This window comes from Dermacentor silvarum, chromosome 3 (genome assembly GCF_013339745.2).
Source record: "Dermacentor silvarum isolate Dsil-2018 chromosome 3, BIME_Dsil_1.4, whole genome shotgun sequence".
In the NCBI taxonomy this organism is placed as follows: Eukaryota; Metazoa; Arthropoda; class Arachnida; order Ixodida; family Ixodidae; genus Dermacentor; species Dermacentor silvarum.
Genome location: NC_051156.1, coordinates 4,063,711 through 4,086,914, shown reverse-complemented (window position 1 = coordinate 4,086,914; position 23,204 = coordinate 4,063,711). Strand labels below are relative to the sequence as shown.

The 23,204-nt window shown below is 48.4% G+C and overlaps 1 protein-coding gene across 1 annotated transcript in view; it reads left to right on the top strand.

The window, feature by feature from the left end:
* Positions 1–22,353, top strand: part of LOC125944161 (uncharacterized) — an 81,389-nt gene extending 59,036 nt beyond the window's left edge. The window contains exons 3-5 of the mRNA XM_049664371.1: positions 7,269–7,592; positions 16,184–16,375; positions 22,046–22,353. Of these exons, the coding sequence (XP_049520328.1) occupies positions 7,269–7,592; positions 16,184–16,375; positions 22,046–22,228 (699 nt within the window). The 3' untranslated portion in view covers positions 22,229–22,353. The remainder of the gene's footprint in view (positions 1–7,268; positions 7,593–16,183; positions 16,376–22,045) is intronic.
* Positions 22,354–23,204: the final 851 nt, after the last annotated feature.

The window sequence follows — 23,204 nt, the reverse complement described above, 5'->3', positions numbered from 1 at the left end:
AAGCCACAGCTCGCCGTCGACGCCGGGCGGAGAGTTCAGATCGTTCTTGTGAAAACGAAACAAGTGACTTCGCCGCGAAGACCCTGTTGTGCGTGGTGCCGAAATTGGAGCTACTCTGTGGCCGCTCCACAAGCTTACGCTGCGACTGTGCTGCGTGTGCAGCGCAGGCCAGTGACTTTTTCCGACCCAACTCTCCTTCATCCCGAGGCTGGTGAATTTGTTTATTCGCTTCTCCTCTTAAATGGGGAGGTGACAAATATTAATAATCCAGCTTGATCTGATCGGGTTTAAGTACATCTATCACTGTCTAGCATTTTGCTTATCTGATCTGGGTCATTACTTTCTTTACTAGCATTTTTATGCTACCGTAGACGCCGCAATGGCTGATGCCGAGAAGATCAGGCACATCTTAAAGGGCATTGAAGACGACGCCTTCCAGATGCTGCTGGCAAAGAACCCGGCAACAGTGTCAGAACTCGTCAGTCTCTGCCAAAGCTTCGATGAACTACGCAAACAACGCGTAGCCACCCGCCAATCTCTTCCACAGGCCTCTTCAATGTCGAGCTTGGCTGTTGCCCCGGATAACACTTCGCTGTTAGCACAGATCAAGGACTTCGTCCGTGAAGAAGTTGCCCGTCAGCTTTCGCTCATGCCGCTTACACACGGCCCGTCGAGTTCTCCATTGGCGCCCGCTCTGCAATATGTCATAAAGGAGCAGGTAGCCGACCACGTCCCGCCTCCGTTCCATCAGGCTCCGACTGCCGCTCCCCTGACGTACGCCGAAGTCACTGCGAGACCAGGACTGCAGACCTACGGTCCACTTCGCCCGCCTTTGCGCCCGCCTGTATCCCCTCCCGCTCGACCAGAGGTACAGCGTGCACGACCTCAAGACCATTGGCGCACGGAAGACAACCGTCCGATTTGTTCTTATTGTGGCCGTGCTGGACGCGTGGCACGTCACTGTCGCCTGCTTGCACCGAACGTCTCCAACAATGTGCCTCCATATGCGCCACGTGTCCAACAACGGCGCAATTATTCGGACAGCTACGATTCTCCTCCTGCCGCTGAGACCGCCTTCTCCGCTCTCCGTTCACCATCTCCTCGCCGGCACTCCGTTTCGCCCATGCACCGTTGGCGAAGCCCTCTGCACCAGGAAAACTGAATATCGCAGTTCAGGAGGCAAGAACTGCGGTGTCGGCAAAATATATAAGGCCTCATAGTTCACCGAAAAACGTTATTGAAATCTCAATAGAAGGAATATTGACGCTAGCCCGTGTCGACACCGGCGCTGCACTTTCAGCGATAGATGCCCGTATTTGCCGCAAAATTGGAAAAGCGACGACACCGTTTTCTGGATTATCCCTTCGGACGGCCAATGCGCAGCACGTCGAGTCATCCGGTGCCTGCACCACTCGTGTCGTCATTCAGGAGTTTCTCTACGCCATCGAATTCATCGTGTTGCCATCATATTCTCACGACGTCATATTAGGATGGGACTTTCTCTCCTCACATCATGCGATCATCGACTGCGCCCGCGCCGAAATTGAGCTGTTTCCGTTTTTGACAAATATTATCCATGCCAACGAGGACTCTTGTCGCAAAATCACCGTTTCAGAAGACACCATATTATACCTGCCTGGTCTTCTGCTCTTGTCAGTGTATCTTGTGCCTCTGTAGATGCCGGCACAGTACTCTTCACGCCTTCTGAACTTCTAGTTCGCCGCCGATCACTACCACTGCCATTCGCTGTTCTCGAGTTAATCACTGGCGTCTCTTTGATGTGGGTGTCAAACCCGTCGGCCGAACCAATTACTTTACGCCGCCGTGAAAGCCTTGGGAGAGCAGAGTCACTGGCTTCGCCTTCAATCTTTGGCACAATGGATGACTCGGCTTATCTTGCCGCACTCGAAGAATCGCCTCCTCAGTCGCTGCCGCGTTCTTTTACGCCGTCTATTGCCAGTGACCTTACGACGACACAGCGAGCCGAACTTCTTCACTTGCTTCAAGGCTTCTCTTCCTCTTTTGACTGTCAAGCAACGTCACTCGGCCGCACAACGACTGTTTCGCACACTATCGACACCGGTAGCCATGCACCCATTCGGCAGCGTCCGTACCGAGTATCGGCGAGCGAAAGACGCGTTATCGATGACGAGGTGAACGATATGCTCAAACGCGGTGTCATCCAGCCTTCTAGTGCTCAAACGCGGTGTCATCCAGCCTGGGCATCACCAGTCGTCCTGGTTAAGAAAAAAGATGGCACCATACGATTTTGCGTTGATTATCGAAGGCTTAACAAGATTACTCGAAAGGATGTTTACCCGTTGCCACGTATAGACGACGCACTTGACTGTTTACAAGGAGCGGAGTTCTTTTCTTCCTTAGATCTCCGCTCTGGCTACTGGCAGGTGCCCATGGCTGACGCTGACTGTCCAAAAACCGCGTTTGTAACACCAGATGGCTTGTACCAGCTCATTGTCATGCCGTTTGGTCTCTGCAACGCACCCGCCACCTTTGAACGCATGATGGACGGCATCCTGCGCGGCCTGAAGTGGCATACTTGTCTCTGCTGCCTCGATGACGTTGTCGTGTTTTCTCCAGATTTTCCGACCCATCTTCGCCGTTTACATCAAGTTTTCACCTGTCTCCGGAATGCTGGTCTCCAGCTTAACTTGAAGAAGTGCCTATTTGCAGCTAGAAAACTGACTATACTAGGCTACGTTGTCTCCAAAGAAGTCATTCTTCCCGACCCTGCTAAACTTCGTGCCGTATCCGAATTCCCGAAGCCAACTAACTTGAAAGCACTACGCAGCTTCATTGGACTATGCTCCTATTTTCGACGATTCGTTCGCAATTTCGCTATTGTGATCGCACCCCTCAACTAACTTCTCCAAGGCGACAATGCACTTTCTAATTGGTCGGAAGCCTCTGAGGAAGCGTTTACCACTCATCGCCGCCTACTTACGTCTCCGCCAATCTTGCGCCATTTTGACCCAAGCGTACCTACAGAACTTCACACTGACGCCAGTGGTGTAGGCCTTGGTGCCGTGCTCGCACAACGTAAGAACGCTAATGCCGAATACGTGGTCGCTTATGCCAGTCGTGCCCTTACAAAACCTGAGGTCAATTGCACAGTAACCGAAAAAGAGTGCTTGGCCATCGTATAGGCACTTCAAAAATTTGGCCCATATCTCTACGGTCGACCCTTTGACGTGGTGACGGATCATCACGCTCTTTGCTGGTTATCTAACCTCAAAGACCCGTCGGGTCGCCTCGCTCGGTGGGCCCTCCGCCTCCAGGAGTACGATAGCCCTGTCGTTTATCGCTCTGGACGCAGACATTCTGACGCTGATGCACTCTCGCGCTTCCCAGTTACTTCAGACGCCAGTTCTCCTACCGACAATCGTGATATCTCCCCACTTGACATCATGGGAATGGCCTCGGAGCAACGAAAAGACCCATGAATCGTCACGATATTCGATATTTTGTCCAACCCTCCGGCGGCTTCGGCAACTCGAGCGTTACGCCGACAGGCCCAGCATTTCGCCATCCGCGACGGACTTTTATACCGCCGCAACTACCACAATGACGGCCGCACATGGCTCTTAGTCATGCCCCGCCACCTTTGAAACAATTTATTCTCCGCTTTTCACTCCGACCCCCAGTGTGGTCACGGCGGAGTGTCGAAGACCTACACATGGCTTCGCCTACGCTACTATTGGCACGGCATATACACCTTCATCCGCAAATACGTACGCTCCTGCATTGCTTGCCAGCGACGCAAATGTGTCTCGCACCTCTCCACCGCACCTCTCCAGCCACTTCCCTGCCCCGCTCACCCATTTGACCGTGTCGGCATTGATTCATACGGGCCTCTTCCATCTACTGGCGCTGGCAACCGATGGATTGTCGTCGCCGTAGATCATTTGACACGATATGCTGAAACCGCCGCCTTACCTGCCGCATCAGCAAAAGACGTCGCCTCGTTCATTCACACAAGTTTGTTCTCCGCCATGGCGCACCTTGTGAACTGCTGAGCGATCGGGGTCGCGTATTCCTCTCGGACGTGCTGCAGTCACTCCTATCAGAATGCCAAATTATTCAACGCACGACTACTGCTTATCACCCACAGACGAATGGCTTAACTGAACGATTCAACAGAACTCTTGGTGACATGCTATCAATGTATGTGGCGTCAGACCATTCCAACTGGGATGCTGTACTTCCCTTTGTCACATACGCATATAACACTGCTTCCCAAGCCACTACCGGGTTCTCACCATTCTTTCTGCTTTACGGCCGCCAGCCCTCCAGCACCATTGATACGGTTCTCCCGTACCGGCCGGACCTTGCCGACTGCTCACCTGTTGCTACGGCCGCTCAGCACGCCGAGAAATGCCGACAACTTGCCCGTTCGTTGACGTCTGCTCAACAGTGTCGCCAAAAACAGCGTCATGACCTCAAACCACCTCCTCACCCTTTCGCCATCGACTCCCTCGTGTGGCTTTGGGTCCCGCCTATTGCTGCTCCTGGTCTTTCGTCAAAGCTCCTTCCCAGGTACCACGGGCCCTACCGCGTGGTTGCGCAAACATCACCAGTTCATTACGTGGTTGAACCCGTGTCGCCATCTTCCGATCTCCGTTGTCGCGGGCGAGAGACTGTACACATTGACCGGCTCAAGCCGTACTACGATCCACTGCACTCTCCCTAGGTCGCCAGGATGGCTAGTCTTCCATACCGGGGGGTGATTGTGAGGAAGAAGATCGGCACGCTGAACAGCCCCGTTGCCGTCGTGTGGCTCGTACCCAGTTCGCTCTCTGGCTATGCCCTACTTGCTGGTGCTGCGTTTCTCGCTGCCGCTCTACGACCCAAATAAACCCCCTTTACAGTACATTCATTGTAAAAACCTATGTCTCTATATTGTACCATTAGCTATATTGTACCATTGCCGACTCAGGCTCTACCAATCCGTTTCCTGATTTTTAATGCGACAGCGTTAAGGGCCCCATGTCGCAGAAAAATCGGGTATCGGCGTTAACATCGCCGTGGGCGGCGTTGTCCGTTAGCAATAAATCATCCCGAAGCATGCATCCCAAACCACCCAGGCACTCCACGTGGCACACAGGTGTTACTGAACTAAATTAAATTTCTCAAAGTAAAATGCGTCAGAAAATCCGTAAAGTACGACTTAAACACAACCTACAGACATGATATCGCCGCAGTGTGATTTGAATATACGAGAAAACATAATTCTGTTACGCGGAAACTCACACACAAACCTCTTTTCCAGCTGCCGTTTCAAGTCTGTCTGAGCGGGAGCGGAGCGCCTGATTTTCTCCATGCCGTTTTTGTAAATCTCAATGAACTTTTTTGTTTCCGTAGTTCGCATACACTTTACCGTCTCTGTATCTGTTACTTTCTTTTTGATCATTCCAGGTTAACTATTTACGCCTTCAGCAGCTTGGTACTTTGTTGCCAACCTTATCGACCTCTTCCTCCATTCCGTGTCTACGCTTTAGTGGTAAATATAAATGCTCACTTTAGCCAGCTATTTTTTCAGCAATATTCCTGATTCTTTCTTGAAAACTAGTCTTGCTCTGCTTTGACTCAAGCCCAAACTTTGTCACGCTACGCTGCCTCATTTGTGGTTTTACCGTGACCCTTCAGTGCTAATCGGCCCACCGACCATTGGTTAACTTGCAACTCCGACAAGGTTTCTTGTTTCAAGCACAGATTTGCGCTTGGCGAACTTTACCGCTGGCACCATTCCATCTTTCCCCCAATTCCTCGCAACACATCGAATTAGGGCACTTTGTGCCATCTGGCCGTTGGCGCGGCAGGCAAATTACACGGTACTTTGCGTAGGCATGACAGAGGGTGACAGCGGCACAGACACTCATATCGCACCGCGTCTATGGCTAATTATACTCATTTGGATATTTACCTTGAAAATAACCTTAGTTGCTGACTATTACTGATTCTCATGTCCATACCTCACACGTCACGCAACCAATGTACAGGATGTTTCAGCGAACACATTCGAAAATTTTCAAAGATTGCCTGTGGCAAATAGCCCAATTCTAGTTCATGAACTGGTCTACTTGAAGAGGCGGACATTACGTGCACAAATAATTGAAATGCACAACCTACTAATTCAAAAATAGAAATTAAGTTTAACTAATTACCTAATGGCTCATATATTGCATGTACAAACACTAGCCGTGGAGTTCAGAAGGCGATCATCCACTTGAAATAAATTCTCAGGATGACAATAATTTCGAGATATTAATTCCACAACTTTGCTGAGAAATGCATTGGTGTTCCAGTTACTTTCTTAACAAAGCGCCGTTTTATGCAACGACGCACAAAAGTAACTGGAACGTCAGTGCATTTCTCCGCAAAGTTCGGGAATTATTATCTCGAAACTGGTGTCATCCTGAGAATTCATTCAAAGTGGATGTGCCTTGCCAACTCTTAAAAACCTAAGTAATGAACTTTTGTTAATTAGTCGATTATTCATTTCAATTTTTGTACTAATAATGTCCGCTTCTGCGAGTAGACCAGCTCATGAATTATAATTGGGCTATCTGCCACAGGCAACCTTTAGAAACGATTCAAAGTGTTCGCTGAAACACCCTGCATATTTCTTTCTCGATCGTGGCAATATGTCGCATGGGAACAGAATGGCAAGAATAGAGGAAAGGGTGCGTTTGAGAATGTTCTTCTCCATGTTCAAGAGTTTTTGTGCGGTCTCTTCTTGTCCATGTCGACACGGTTTGTGTGCGCGTACATTTTCTTTAAAAAATTAAATTATTGGGTGTTACGTGCCAATTATGGGGGTTTTACGTGTACAGTAGTAGTGTTGGTGACAGGCGGTGCATGCCTTGAGCCAGAAATAGGCAGTATAGACCTCGTTGCTTTCGTCCTTTACGCGGATTGTTTCTACAAGGTTAACGTGCGCACTTGAAAAACAGTTATGGGATTTTACGTGTCAAAACCACGATCCGATTATGGGGCACGCCGTAGTGGGGGACTCCGGAAATTTGGACCACCTGGGGTTCCTTCACGTGCACCTAACTCTAAGTACACGGGTGTTTTCGCATTTCGCCCCCGTCTAAATGCGGCCGCCGTGGCCGGGATTCGATCCCGCGACTTCGTGCTCAGCAGCCCAACACCATAGCCAGTGAGCAACCACGGGGGGTCGTGCATTTTCTTGGCCGAGTTTATTCGTTGCGCTGATATATACCTAAATGCCATTCCCCGCTACGCAGGGCGTGTACCTGGACTGGGACTACCCAGGCGACGCGTGCGGGAGCCCAAATGACACCGAGAATTTGATCGCCTTTGTGGCCGACCTGCGTTCTCTGAACCTCTCCGTAATTCTGGCCGTACCACCGGAGCCGGCGCTTGTGTCGCATTATAATCTGCCTCGCGCGATGCCGCTGGTCGAGTACGTGGTGGTCAAGACGCACACGCTGCGTCTCAACCGCGCCGTCTACTGCAGCGGGGCCCGCCGGTATGCAGCCCGCGTCTTCACCGACGTCCGCAGCTTGTTGCCGCCGCAGCTGCGCAACAAGCTCGCCTACTCTATATCGGTGAGGGCTTGCTCACGTGATCAGAGGGTGCCGAGCCAACACCACCTAGATTAGAGCTCTGCACGTGCCCGGGCCGGGCCGTCAGAAGCGTTTTTCGGCGGGCTCGGGCTTAAAGCCGCGGGCCCGGGCCTGGCTCGGGCTTGAGGCCGCGGGCACGGGCCGGACTCGGGCTTGAAGCCACGGGCCCGGGCCAGACTCGGACCCGCTCAGTGAAGGGCCTAAGCAGGCCTTCGAGCACACGCGACCGTTATGCATTGCATGGTTCAATGCATTCTGTGCCAAGCTGAAGTTGCACGTGCAAAATGACTGTCATCATCATCATCAGCCTATATTTATGTCCACTGCAGGACGTAGGCCTCTCCCTGCGATCTCCTATTAACCCTGTCTTGCAATAGGTGATTCCAATTTGCGCCTGCGAATTTTCCAACTTCATCACCCCATCTAGTTTTCTGCCGTCCTCGACTGCGCTTCCCTTCTCTTCGTATCCATGTTGTAGCTCTAATGGTCCATCGGTTATCCATCCTACGCATTGCATGGCCTGCCCAGCTCCACTTTTTTCCCGCTTAATGTCAACTAGAATATCGGTTATCCCCGTTCTCTGATCCACACCGCTTCTCTTGACTGTATATCTTTTCAGATGACTGTATATCTTATTGGAGAAAATAGTAAAACAGATCATGTTCTCATTTTAACAGCGGAGCTGTTTCAGCCGGGCGTAATGTGTCTGCTGAACCCAACAAAAGTGGGCCGATCCTGGTAGCAGTGCAGAAAGGGTCCAAGCGCAGTGCCACATACACCTGTGAAGCTGAGCCTAGATAAGTCTAGCTAGGAATGGTGGGGACTACTTAAACTTAGGCAGTCATCGATGGGCAATTAATAGCCAATCAATAGCTAGTCGATAATCGATCAATAACCAATAAATTCCGGGAAATTCTGTGGATGACTTGGTAGTGCTTAGCCTAGCTAGCCCAAATACGTGGTCAATATCTTGCTATAGACAATCGACAGCCAATCAATAGCTAATCGATAATCAATCAATTATAAATAAATTACGGGAAATGCTGGGGATGACTTGGTAGTGCTTAGCCTAGCCCAAAAGCCAGGAGTAGCTAGGTGCCCATCAGCTCCACTGTCTCTTTAGCATTGCGCCGGCAGTGCAAGCTACGCTATTTTTTTTCTTTTCCACAAAAACGAACATTGTTTCCGCGTAAGGAAAAATAAATTGTACAAAGAACCACTCCTCAAACCATTTCCATGTTACCGCTTTTGCGATTGCACCATTACCAGCGTCGATACTATTGCATTATTTTAGCGCTAAGGCCAGTTACTTTTGTGCTTCAATGCATAAAACAGCGTTTTCCTGAAAAGGTTGACTGGAACGCCCATTCATTTCGTCGGACACGTTGAAAATTAATATCTCGAAACTGGTTCAGTCCTGAGAATTCGTTCGAAATGGATACGCCTTGCGAACTCAGCGGCTATAATTGGTAGATTGAAAGATGTGCCGTAAAATTATTCAAAAGTTAATTAGCGTAATTATGTTAAATATTCAATTAGGCGTTTTGACCATCCATTAGGCCATCCATGTCATAATTAGCTTGGAACTACATAAAACAATTATCCTCCTTAGAGCGTCGTCGCATTAATGCGAACACAAGAAATCCTGAGATATGGTCAATTCCATACTTCAGAACACTCTATAGGCATCAGTCGTTAATACATAACCTATCATTCACTTTGAACAAATACAAAAATGTCGATTATTTCAGTAAGAACACAGCTCATACTTTGGTCGCTTGTAATGTTTCTGATGTGATTATTATTCTGCCTTCGTGTATGGCTCTGAGTATATAATGTACACCCTGTTTCGTTTTCTCAGCAAATGTTAATCTTGTAAAATTTTGTCTCGTGCTATGTTGTAGAGCTAGTATTGCTATTATATATTGTATATTGTATACAATATACAATATATATATATATATGATGATGATGATGATGATGATTGCTATTGTAGTGTTGTTTAAGATGCCTTCTGATAACACTTTTTCCAATTGTGTTGACTCGCCGTAACGGAAATATTCTCTGTTTTTCCGTTCATAGCTATTTCGTCCATGAGGAATTCCAGCGACAGCTGGAAATCCTCATCGACTATTGTGGAATATGTGAATTATTGTACATGTGCGCACACTGTTTGCTGTACTATTGCCTGCCTGGTGTTTTGGGTCACGTCAAGCTACGTATGTAGCTTTTAGTCCAAAATGACCGTCCAGCATGTAAACTGGAGAATAAGTTGATTTGATTACTTTCGTCGAACACTTTGAAAATTATTATCTCGAAACTGGTTCAGTCCTGAGAATTCGTTCCAAGTGGATACGCCTTGCGAACTCCGCGGCTATAATTCGTAGATTGAAAGATGTGCCGTAAAATAATTAATTAAAAAGTTAATTTGCCTAATTATGTTATTTCTTCAATTAGGCGTTTTGTTTTCTCGTGGAAGTAATGACCGCCTCATCGAGTAGTTTGGATCAAGGATTATTATATAATTGTGCTATCTGCCACAGGCAATTATTAAAAATTTGGTTAAGCTAAAATGAAACACCCTGTATATTTGCACACTAAATGACATCATAGAACCATATCGTACAAATCAAGGTAAGTGCATGCGCACCAGCGGAAAAATAGCAGCACAGGCAATGGGGCCGGATTACTGATGTTCCCGTGGGAGAAACAAAAATTTCGGCCTTTTATTGCTTATATACTGCAGCTGATTCAACCTCGAGAACGTGAGGCTGACAGATACGGTACAATCTGTAAGTAAAAAAAATTTTTTTTTCTTACAGGTCGGGCCTGGTCAAGCACACGCGGGCCCTAGCTAAGCTTATATAGTAATGAACGCCCGGGCCCGGGCCGGGCCCGGGCCGGGCCCGGGCTCAGTAGCACGGGCCCGGGTCGGGCCTGGGCTTGGAACCACGGGCCCGGGCCGGGCCCGGGCTGGTCTCGGTTATGTACGCCCGGGCCCGGGCCGGGCTCGGGCTTTGTATTATGGGCCCGGGTTGGGCGCGGGCCTTGTTAAGCAGGCCCGGGCCGGGCTCGGGCCGAAAAATCAGGCCCGTGCAGTGCTCTAAGTCCTAGATATCACAGGCCTACACTCCGATCTATTAGGTGATGCTACCTGGCCCGAAAGTTCCATTATCAAGGCTGGCGTGTCGAAAGCGGTGACGTCAAAACGGGGGTTATATTCTATCTATGGGAGTGGGGCCAGGTATCATGATGTCATGGATCGGAGTGTTTAGGCCTTGTGCTATCTAGGTGGTGTTGGCTGAGCTAGGGTCGGTATCTGAGCTAGTTGGTACGACGACATTTTAAGACAGCTAAAGCGCAAAGTGCGTAGCCTCAGGCGTCGAGGCGACGGGCATTGCCTCGATTGGCAATGGTGTAGTCAGACATCTAGATATGAAATGATTTCTGACGCATGCGCTGTGGCTATGAATGGTGAATGCGGGGTTTTCTTGCGCAATACGTTCAGTTGGAAGTAGCGCTCTGAATGTCCTCATTCCTTTCACTGTACGTATTTTTTGCGCTTTACCTGCCTTAAAAAAGGGTACAGGGATTGCTGCGATGTTCGGCGGCTAGCTCAATAAATTTACATAGGCATTGTTGCTTTCTGCGTGTCATCCCGTATACGCACGTGTTTAACGGGCCCACATGCTCAGGCAATTATTAAAGAGAGCATGTGTTTTCAGCCTTAAATGATAATATCGACCACAATTATGCTATTAATATTCCTTTCCACTTTGAACCTATCTTAGTAGTCTTTTACGCTGATACAGTGACCGGCGTTGTCTGCTAGTTGTGTATATAGGTATTTGCTCGGCGTCATGATGCCGTCGTGGTCGTTCCATCGTGGCCATTCCAACATTGTCATCCGATTGTCGTCATGCGATCGTCATTACGCCATTGTCTTGATACAATCGTCGTCTTGCTAGCGCCGTCATACACTCGTCGTCGCATCGTTGCACCCGTGTCGTAGTCGTCACGCTGTCGTCGTTGCACTGTAGTCGCCACTTTATAATCTCCGTCCTGCTATCATCGTCAGAGCGCTTTTATCATTGCTCTGACATCATTCCTTCTTGGTCATGTCATCATCTTCACTGCGTCGTGATGCCCTCATGCGTCGTGATGCCCTCATGGTTATGGCCGACCCTGGCGTGCGAGTGTCATATCAAAGCGATCCGATCCCGGAGGCAGTGTTTGTCGCAAAGAGGCGAAGTAATGGAAATCTCGGAATGTTCGCTACAGATTCCAAAGGAAGGTGTATTCGGTAATACGACGTGCCGCTACATTCTTTGCACGCTAATCGTAATAACGTTGACTGTCATCGTGAAACGACTTCTGCAGTAATTTATACGACATGAATCAAGCTGGCCATAGCGCGCTGCTAAAGACGGGCCTGCTCTCGTGGTTGCCGCACTAGCACTATTCGTCGATAATGCTGGCGAATAAGCTCGAAAGCCGAGCGGCTCCATTTTGACACTGTCGTGAATTGGCCTCCTGCAGCAGTGAATATGTAGAACACTCCATCAGCTTAGCGCGCCACCATGAACTGTAGGCGCAATCGTATGAGCCTCATTCATACCAATCTAAAAAAAATTAATGGCGCAACACAATCGGGTGCGTTAAAAAGGGTGAAGAAAAAGCGTTCGAACCACAAAGAAAGACGATTCATCGGGACCAGAGGAAACCGGCAAGCTTGATTACAACGAACACGAGAGCTCATATTTGGCCAAGTAGGTGTAGATACAAGACCCAAACAGAGCGCAACGTTTTACGCAGGCGGAGACAAAGTAGACACACACCAGGATTGTTGTGTGTATCTGTTCAAGTAAGATGTCACTGGTGCACTGTCTCCGTCCATGTAAGATGTATGGTGATTTAATGTGACCATGATGATTTACCACGATTACGACCAAAGCGAAACTTAAGCGGAAGTGTGGAATCTCGTAAATGGTGCGCATGAAGAAAAAACATTGGGCCGAACTGAACGCAAAAATGCCCATAACCATTTTCCAAATGCCACTCCTGTTTCGTCCTAAAGTCATCCCTCGTCTCGAGAAGTGTACACGTACTCAAAATGCTTAAAACGCTGCTCACCATTCGAGAAAGGTTCCTCAAAGCTTTTTTTTTCCACTTACGGGCTTCTCTATCTTGCCCACGCCAATAAGCTAAGTAGTGCCCCGCCAGACGAAAATAATAATTGAATGATGAAGCTAGTTTCGCGGCTCCTAAAGCACTGCACACATTGTGACAGATAGCTTTGATAACAAACGATAAACATCCCTATACTTCTTTATGCGCTTGCGCGTTACTAACGGTACAGACCAAAACAATAACAGACGGTTGATGCGCAAGCTTACAACTGGTTTATTCTTGCCAAGTCATATGCAGATAAGGGTTTACAATACGATTACAACAAAACTGGAGAAAAAAGAAAGAGGTACAAAGATATCCATGGACATATCTGCTGATGCTAGACAATTCTATAGGCTCAACAATTAGCTTGCGCAAACTTCATTTCACCTTGAGTTAGCTAGCGCATAAGAAAGCATGCAGAGCCACTAGCTAGCTACCTATGAGCAAGTCATCGCGAACTTCGCACACATGACACAGTGATAATCGCTTCAATCATAGTTAGCGCAAAAAAACGCACATAAAACGGCCGGCAATGTTTTCGCAACGGTGTTTGTACTACTCCGATTTTATATCTGTGGAGTGGTGCATAGCAGGGGCCGAAGTGCAGAGTATGATGATGTGAGCCTAGAAACAAGCAGGAACACGGCAACAATAGTAGTGCTGTTCGACAGGCGGTGCATGCCTTGAGTCAGAAATAGGCAGTACAGACCTCGTTGCTTTCGTCCTTTACTCGGGTTGTTCCTACAAGGTTAGCGTGCGCAACCGCGGCAGGTGTCGTTTTATGCATAAAAGCACAAAAGTATTAATAGATCGATATACAAATTATGGGGTTTTACGTGCCAAAACCACGATCTGAATATGAGGCACGCCGTAGTGGGGGACTCCGGAAATTTGGACCACCTGGGGTTCGTTAACGTGCACCTAAATCTATAAGTACACGGGTGTTTTCGCATTTCGCTCCCATCGAAATGCAGCCGCCGCGGCCGGGATTCGATCCCGCGACCTCTTGCTCAGCAGCCCAACACCATAGCCACTCAGCAACCACGGCGGGGTGTGCGCACTTGAAAAACGCAGGCTAGGTTATGTAATATTCAGGACAAAATACCATGGTAGGTGGTACCAAGCCAGGCTATGTGGTAATAATTTAATGCAATAATAGCTAGAACAAAAGCTAAGCCTCTACAGATGTTAGACCTCATTGCGCATGCATGTGCACTATTGTGTGCCTCGTGCAGAATCTGATCAAATGTTTTCTACCATTAATGAAGTACTAGTTAGCGCCTGTCCCGTTTACTTGCTTGCCTTTGTTAACGCGATACCGTTAAGGGCCCCGTGTTGCAGAAAATGTGGTGTCGGCGCCGTAGCCGGCGTTGGCGTAGCGTGACCAAAAACTGAGCTATATATTCTATACGGCACTAAAGTTCTTCTATCACCCAAGTTGCGCATACCTTGTCTTACATTCTTTAAAAAGGTATTCCTCGGTATTTTGAGAATGACTGCCCACAAACAAATGTCATGAAAGAAAACACCGACAGCGTATGGCTTTCATGTTGAATCTTCTCAGACTGAAATATTAAACGTGCGAAGCAATAGAGAGAGCTCAGCGGGTTTACGGGCCAGCGGGCTCAGCGGGCGAGCGGAGACGCCACTGCGCATGTGCGGTACGCTGGCGCGGCCAGCGTGTTTACGGTAAAATTTACGGAGCGGGCACTTTGCTACGCTGGTTGCCTTTCCCCAGCGGAGCGCGTGCAGCGGACCAGCGTTCTTGCGACACAAACATGGCGACGTGCACCCGCGCGAACAGCCGCATGTCGTCGGCGTCGTATTCAAATGCGGTGCTGGCTTGCCCGCAGGCGAGAAAGCCTTGGATGTGTTTCACAACCTCTGTATACTGCGAGATGTTTCAGCAGCGAGGCCGTTTGGCGACCATTCGAAGTGGATGACCGGGATCGAGAACCTGCAGTGAGCGCTTGGCCGCGAGCTGACGCTAACTCCAACCTTGTTCGACAGGTGGCTGAACAAGGGGTCACTGGGCTAAAACTCTTTCTTTCGTGTCGCGCTCCGTTGCCGTCTCCGCTCGCACGCTCTTCCGCTGGCCCGTAAACCCGCTGAGCTATAACTCTCTAATTAGTAATAACAGAAGATCGGCCCACGTTTGTACCAGAAAGCTGCTCGCGTTCGTGCAAAGCGTTCGGCACCAGCGTTTCCAGTAGACATTAGGTTACATAAGCTGCAGTTACCGGGGAGCGTGAGAAGCAGAGTGAGGGATTTTTGAATGCTTTCGGGATCTTTGAATGCGTTCTACTCTTAAAGGCGAAGCATAAGCGTCCTGCAAGTTTTTTTTTTTTTTTTTGGTTGCGCGTCCAATATTTAAAAAAAAACAAAAAAAAAACTAGCGTAACTTGCACTCGGGGCGCAATGCTAAAGAGGCAGCGGAGCTGATGGGCACCTAGCTAGTCCTGGCTTTTGGGCTAGGCTACGTACTACCAAGTCATCCCCTGCACTTTCCGGAAGTTATTGTTTATTGATCGATTATCAATTAGCTATTGATTGGATATCGCAAGGTATTGGCCCCGTATTTAGGCTAGGTTAAACACTACCAAGTCACCCCCAGCATTTTCCGGAATTTATTGATCGATTATCTATTAGCTATTGATTGGCTATCGCAAGGTATTTGGGCTGGGCTAAACACTACCAAGTCATACCCAGAATTTTCCGGAATTTATTGATTATTGATCGGTTATCGATTAGATATCGATTGGCTAACGATCAAGTGGTGACGATCGAGTGGGTACGTGCCCTATGTTGAAGGCAGCGTCTGCTCCTGACCTGGATAGCGTGCAGCTTCTCATTTTAAACGAATTGTGTGAGCTCGAGAAAACAAAAATGGTACATGAAGCACCTGAGCCACAGGCGCTGGTGGGTATGCTCTGTTGTAACATAATTGAAACTGGTGTGCGACATTGCTCCGCTGAGCTTCTAACACGCGGTAAAACAGGAAGGCGCCTATTTCGACGGCCTTTGCTGTTACGTCACGTTGCTCCGCCCACATCGCACCGATGGCTGTGATTCAACGACGGAGCTTCCAACATGGTGGAATCCAGTCGCGGAGAGCCCGCGACGTCGCGGCGGTCGCTGAGCGACAGAATTCGCTGTGTCAGTGTATGAAAATCGCGCCATGTGAAACAGCCTTAAGCTTAAGTACTCCTAACCATGCTTAGCTAGACTTCGCCAGGCTCAGCTTCGGTAGTTCACAGGGGTATGAGCCAATGCGCTTGGACCCTTTCTGCACTAGCGCCAGGATCAGCCCACATTTTTTGTGGACAACTAACGGAATAACGGTCATCTTAAACAGCTCCGCTGTTAAAAGCACCATTTCAGCTGCAGTTCGATCTGCACAGGTTGCTCCCGACACATTTACGGCCCGCCAGGCAGTCATGGGCACTGTAAGCCTGGGTCCTTCGACATGGGAGAACTACACCAAGAAACCCGACAAGACGCACTACGCTGCCATTTGCCACATGAACGCCACGCGGTTCCCTGAACACCCCGAGTGCGCCCTAGTGTCACAAGGGAGCGGCACGAACTTCAAGGTTTGTGTTTGGGCGTTTGAGTTCAAGTTGCTACCCGCAATACCCGCCCTTGAGAAAGGGCGAGCGAATCGCAGCACCGGATCGTCTTGCAGCCGCTCGCATCAACGCAAACTAAGCCGCGAAAAACAGCACAGAGCGGTGTTTGTCCCCGCCCCAGGTGGTTTTCAAGACACAGCCACCCGAGGCGCGCGCGGCGTAGAACGACTAAAGTCACTGGAACCTGGAAAGTACCGCATCCCTTTTCTCTTCGCCGCCGCGCCGCCGATTGGTCAGTTGCCGTGAGGTAATCACTTTCCGCCATAGATGGTCCACGCCGCCCCGGAGCGGGCAAGCAGACGAAGGCATCGCTCGCACACGCAGCGCGTATGAGCCATCGACGAGGTCGGAGTTTTCGTCTTGTGTAATTTAGGGCATATGTAACTTTCGTAGACTTGAAATAAAACGACAGGAAATGTCCGGTTGCTGCGGTTTCGGGTGCAGCAACCACCGGGAGCCCTAGAAGGCGCTTTTCGCGATACCAATTAAGCGGGAAGAGCTACAGCAAGCGCCGTGCTATCTGGCTGCACCGAATAAAGCGCGCTAATTCCACTCCCACTAGGTGAACTTGATCGAATTGCGTAAATGCCATATTGTGATCGAGATGCTTCACGCGTTTTCTTTGTAGACTACGGTTTGCCTTGCGCAAACAAGGCGAGGAGATACCCAGAAATACGCAGAACCGAGCAAAATGTCAGCGTCGGAACGCGGGCGGGCGGCTGTGTAAAAAATAACAATGTAGTGAGATAACAGCTGCAATAAAGATCAATCGACCTGTCAATGTCTAATATTAAAATATACATTTTCCCTTGTGTTGTTGTTTATCACTGCTTAAAACAACGGGAACGTGACCTGGAAAACTCCGTTTTAGCATCCCTTTCCTTGTACTGCAGTCAGCGACAGTTTATGTTCGTCGAAGTCGATCTGTATCAATCGTTTCGAGCGCGGGTAAATCAATAGCCACGTTATAAAGCGACTACATCCACGCTTATAAACGATGAGTGGCAACTCTTGATACCTATAGTCAGCCTAAAAAATTCAGTGTGACACACGAGCATCGGGTGGGTTTTGCATTTAGAACCGGGGCCGCGCAGTTGAATGCTTCACTTTCTGAGTACATGTAATCTATAGCGTAGCTATCTCAGCGAAACATGGTTTTGTTTGTGGATTTCACAGTGCCCACTGCGACAACCATAGTGCCGGTCTTCACCGTAGGAAGCCTAGAAAACCCGAGGAAGAACTGCTCGCGTTCTTTGCAGCGCGTCGAATAGCTACGAGCTAGCTACGAGGATAAAACAGTCAATGTAAGCAAACCCGAGATTCACGTAGGCCTGCGACGTATAAGATGCTTAAAACATGAGTAACGTTGCTTAATTGTGCAATTAAGCAATTTAGTATATGAAGTTACCACGTAATCCCAAGCAGAGCAACCGACCAAAGAACGTTTATTGCGGGTATCGCGTGTAATATATAGCACACAGCAAGAAAGAGGGGAAGGGACAAAATAGAGAACGAGGGTAGAAAGCGATTACATCAGGTGCCCAGATTCATAGGCACGCGCGGTGCATGACGCTATAACAATATATTCTTTGGATGGCTCCCAAACGAGCACAAAACTTATCTGGAAAAATAAACGAAAGGCCGGCGGCTCGAGCGCTCGTCCTGTCGCTGGTCTCGCTGCATCCAATTTGGCGCCCGTAAAAATCTTCCGATCGTACTTATCTGTACTGCTTCGCAGCATAGAAAATGCACCATCTCATCTTTTATCTAAAGGACGATGAAATGCGTTTCGATTAGCGATAATATAAACCGCTGAAAGCGAAGCTACATAGCTGAGCTGCTGCCGCCCGACATACGCGTTGCACCAAATCTGGCAACAACAGCGCAGTGTTGCCTGCGCGCGCTCCAGCGATTGCGGTTGTTTCCAGGTTCCAGTGACTTTAAGAACGACTAAGAACGACCCTCCACCCTTTCCCGACCCTCCGCGGCTCTGCAGGCGCGCCTAAAGTCTCTATATAAGAAAAGTGCCGCCATCTACTCTTTCCTCCGCCGCCTCCTCTCCTAAAGCGCTTGCTTTTTTCTTTACTTTTTGCTTGCGAAAGCCAAGTCGACGGTGGCGCACCTAGAAAGTCCACGTTGAAGCTTTCAGGCCGGCCGCGCGCCGCCGCCGCCGGCTAATGCGGCTGCGCAGAGGACTTTCAACATGGCTCTGATGCGGAAAAAAAGAAAATATAAAGAAGTGAAAAGCGCGCGCTATCATCGTCCAATCAGAGATACAGGAGAGAGAGAAGCGGGGTTTATCAAAGGATGGCAGTACTTTTCTTATATAGGGACTTTAGGCGCGCCCAGAGTAGGTCGCCCCCCCCGCCCCCCTCTCTCTTGAGTGTTACGCGCGACTGGAAGACGGAGCGCTTTCTTCCCGCTTCGCTCCTATGCGTGTGCGAGATTGAGCTGCGATCGCCGCTTCACCCTCGCACTCTTTCACTCGCACATACAGCATACGTCGCGCGGCGACGATTTTATCGCTCGTGGACTTTATACGGAACCTCATGGCGACGGCCACAACGACGCCGACGGCATAAATGCGCGTATATAGTGGCCACATAATTACTATGGCAATAAAATTTATTATTGTCACGCGCGCATAGGCACGGCTGAACACATCTCACTCGATGACCACGGACAGTCACTATCAAAACGCTGGCGTGAGGAAGCGCGCAGCAGCAGCGAGTGAATTGACCTTCGTGCTGTCTTTCCCTTCGTGCTGTCTTTCCCTTCAACGCGAACTAAGCGCCGAGAACACAGCGCACACGAAGCTGTCAGCCCACGGTGCATCTACTCTGGCTCCACGGTATCTTACACAGTGTCTGGCACCATCGCAGATCGCTTTCAAGTCAGGGCCCGCGTAGCCGCCCGCGCTCAGCCGCGCCATACGCAGCCAATGCCAGAGCAGACCCCCCTGTGCCTTTGCGTGCCATGAAAGACGTCGCCCTTCTTCCCCGCCTTTCTCCGTGGCGCGCTCGCGATCAAGCCATCCTAGGCTCACCCTCGCAAACTTTCTCTCGCACGCATAGCTTTCGGTGCGCAGGCACAATGTTATCGCACTTGGACTTTATCCAGAACATCAGGGCGACGACGAAAATACTCCTGGAGTGTCCATACAATTGCTATCTCCGTAAATCTTGCTTATCAGACATGCGTCAGACCGAAACGAATATGTTTGCTCCAATTGGCATTTGCCACGGGTATATTTACCTACATAATCAGTGGGTGTTCAAAATCGCGCCACTCGCTTTTCTGCTTCGGGCTATTCCCCAAAAACGAGCGTCACCAAATAAAACGGACACTCTACTCCTCCGACCCTGAAGTCTCGCCGAGTATCTTCTGCGTTCCTTCTGCTACCACGCGAATTCAAGACACGCATTGCTAAAAACGATGCACCAGACGTCATGACGCCTAGGTCATAGTAACGCCATGGCAAGCATTCGTGGCCATAAATCAGCAGTTACTGTCTTTCCTCGCAATATGACGCATAGGTGAGGTAGTTGGTATTGCATTAGTAGAAAACTTATAGCGCAAGAATGACACTGGACGAAGAAAACGTATAAACACCACACGCGCTCAGTCTCAACTGATCTTTACTGCACATGGTATGTTTAAATGCGTGCCGCCAATGCCAAGGTAGAGGCCCCCTCAACCGCCTTGCGCACGATGGTAGACGTCGAAGACATAGTATGTTTCCATACGTGCAGCAAAGACCACTTGTGAGTGAGCGCGTGTGGTGTGTTCCTTTTCTCGGTCCAGTGTCTTTCTTGCCCTCCAAGTTTTGTAATAATACTCTTTCTTCCTCCATGCTAATATGCCCCATTATTTATTGTTTTAGGGTCCTGAAGGGGAAATAAATAAATGGCAAGAAATGAAATTATCCAGTTGGACGTTTTCAGCGAGGGTATTCATCATTTATGCACGTGCTACATAGGTGCTGATTACGGTCTTCACTAAATATAGGTCAAGTTCGGCGGACTGATTCGTATGCTCAGTTTCCCTAACCAGTTTCTTCATTAGGTGATTGAAGCTCCCTTTAAACCTGGAGTTCCTCATTTGTATTTATTTTGGCAGTTTCGCAATTGTTCACCACATGAGAGGGATCCTTAGGTAGCGGCCCACTCCGATGTCCCTAATCACATATAAAATGACGAAATGCTTTAATCAGACATTCGTTGAACCGGCTTGAATAAATTTGTTGCGCTTGAAGGGAAAAAAACTTTACGAACTCTGGGAAGCAGTACTTTAATTTAGCATCCCCAAACTAATTACAGAAAATTTGTAGGATTAAAAAAATATATACAAGCACAAAGTTTACAAAACCGTAACATTCCACCAAGAGCATGTGTCGCATTTTTTAAAACATCTGTTTAAAGCATCTGAAAGGGAGAAATGTTCTATACGGGTTTACAGCTCACGTGATAGTGTCCCTATGTAAATAAGGGTATTGTATAAGTCCTAGTCACGAATTAGCTTTGTATTTCAGAGAGGAGTATAATACGACAATATTGCCCGTTTGAGATGTATTATTAGTGGAGTTTACAAAAGAGTTAGATCATAACTTTTTATAGGAGTTTATTGAAATATTTGTTTTAAGAATTTTTATAAAAACAATTATCGCATAAATTGAAAATACAGCTCCTCCTGCGACTAGGTATTAACTTTTGCGTTTAGTTGAAACACACCCATTCAGTATCACTGCTATGGTGGCCGGAAAAAAACTTTCTTTTTTACTGCAATGTGTTTACGTAAATAAGAGCTCCTGATGTAAGGTTTCTTAAAAGCACAAAGAAAACATAATCTAAATTAGAGCATTGGCTGCAGCAGGTGTCAGAAAATAAGTTTGCCCAAGTTGCAAATAATATCGAACCAAAATGCAAATGTCAGAAGTAGGGTTCAGCTTGCATTCCTTGAGCGGTAAATGCATCTGGAATATAAAGTGGTAAGCTACCAGCGCCAATTGTCAAACCTCGGGCTAACAGTAGCAGTTGGCATGAAATTAAACGCCATGGAAAGACTTACTGTAGAAGGTCGAACGCCGCATGTCATTATGAAGAAACGACAGACTGGCACTGTGTCGACAACAATCTGGCACATTATTACACGGGGAAGTTCACACATTTGAGAAATGTTACAGCATCAGAAGCGATAACGGCTAAAGCAGCCACAGCGAATATTGCATTCCAGCTGCGAATAAATGCTCACAGGTCACGTAAACAGCGTTTCTCTCGCTGCAAGAAGAGCATAAAAAAGTTGGCAGTATGAATTTCCTAAAAGAGAAAAATGAAAGAAATTCTTAATATCTGTAAACAAGTACATTGCTGAAGTTGGCCTGCCTTTTATTGGGGCGTTGCTGAGAGTCAGTTCGGGAAAACAAAACTTGTGTCTCCCCTATGATTCAGATTTACGTAGCTCTTTTCCCTTGTTCTGGTAGTTGGGCAACAAGCCGAACATTGAAAGGCGTTTCAGTAGTTCCATTTCTAAAGCGAGTTTTTCTAAAACATGTTGGCTTTATTCTGCATTGTTATTTGCTTACTTATTTAACTTATGAACGTTGTCACTGTAGACTCTTTACATTCCAACACGCAGGTCGCCACTTTCGCGGGACCCGGGGAATTGCGGACCCGTATGCGAAAGGCTTACGACGACGGCATGGGCGACGTACCCATTGTGGTATACGACATTGATTTGGACGACTTCAAGGGTCATTGTCCTGCCGGCGTCATGTCCCCTCTCACACGTACCCTCGCCATCACTACGTACAACACGTGAAGGTGTACAGCATTGTTATCCTACAGTGACCACAGCTGGCCAACTTGGGCTCAACGGGGGCCCTTCTCTTAAGGCTGATGGATACCGACTTCTCCTGTAGCATTTATTTGTTTCATCTATTGCTTTCGCATCCCTTTCGTAGCTGACTTGTCAGCGCCATTCTGCAGCCTCATATGATTGATAAACGTGATAGACGTAAACATTGCTTGATGCTTCCGATAATGGCACATAAGGCGAACACAGTAAGAGCTGCTTCTGGTTAATGAAACAATGTCCATATTGTCGATCGAGCGTGTTTATATTGTTTATAGCCTCCTGCGATGTTGAGAACTAAGCAGTTGATTTAATAAAGGCAACACCGCGTAATCAAGCACTATTTCCTCACCGTGTTTTTCTGAATATTTTGTTCCACTTTTCTTTTTTTTTTTTGCCGTATGTATAATACTTTGTGCATTTCCCTTATTGTTTTCAATGATGCATAGTTGTCTTGTACTTCATATCGCTTCTCTCGAATTGCAATATATTGTAAGCTAATATCTGAGATGGCTAGTTTTGCACTTATCTCTATCTTGCGGTTGTTTTTTATTGCGATAGCCGTAATAAAATGGATGGACATTCCAAGCGGATTTCTGCCGGCGGCGTCGTCATCGCCGTCACCGTGAGGTTCCGTATAGAGTCCAACGGCGATGAAATCATCGCCGCGCGCCATATGCTGTATGTGCGCGAGGGACGCGCGCTTTCACGGTGAGCGAACGCACGGCGGAGAGTAAACGCGACTTCTTCCGTCGCGCGATAGGCCATGGGGGGCCGGGAGGGAGGGAGGGGAGGCAACGTTTAGCTGCGGCACCAAATGCGTATTTATATAAAAACGTTTAGAGGTGAGAAGGTGGTAAAGACTTCCGACGCTGCTCGACGAGTGTCCCGTTCTGATCACGTCGAAAACCTGCAAGCCGCCCAGAGAGGCAGCGGCAACAGT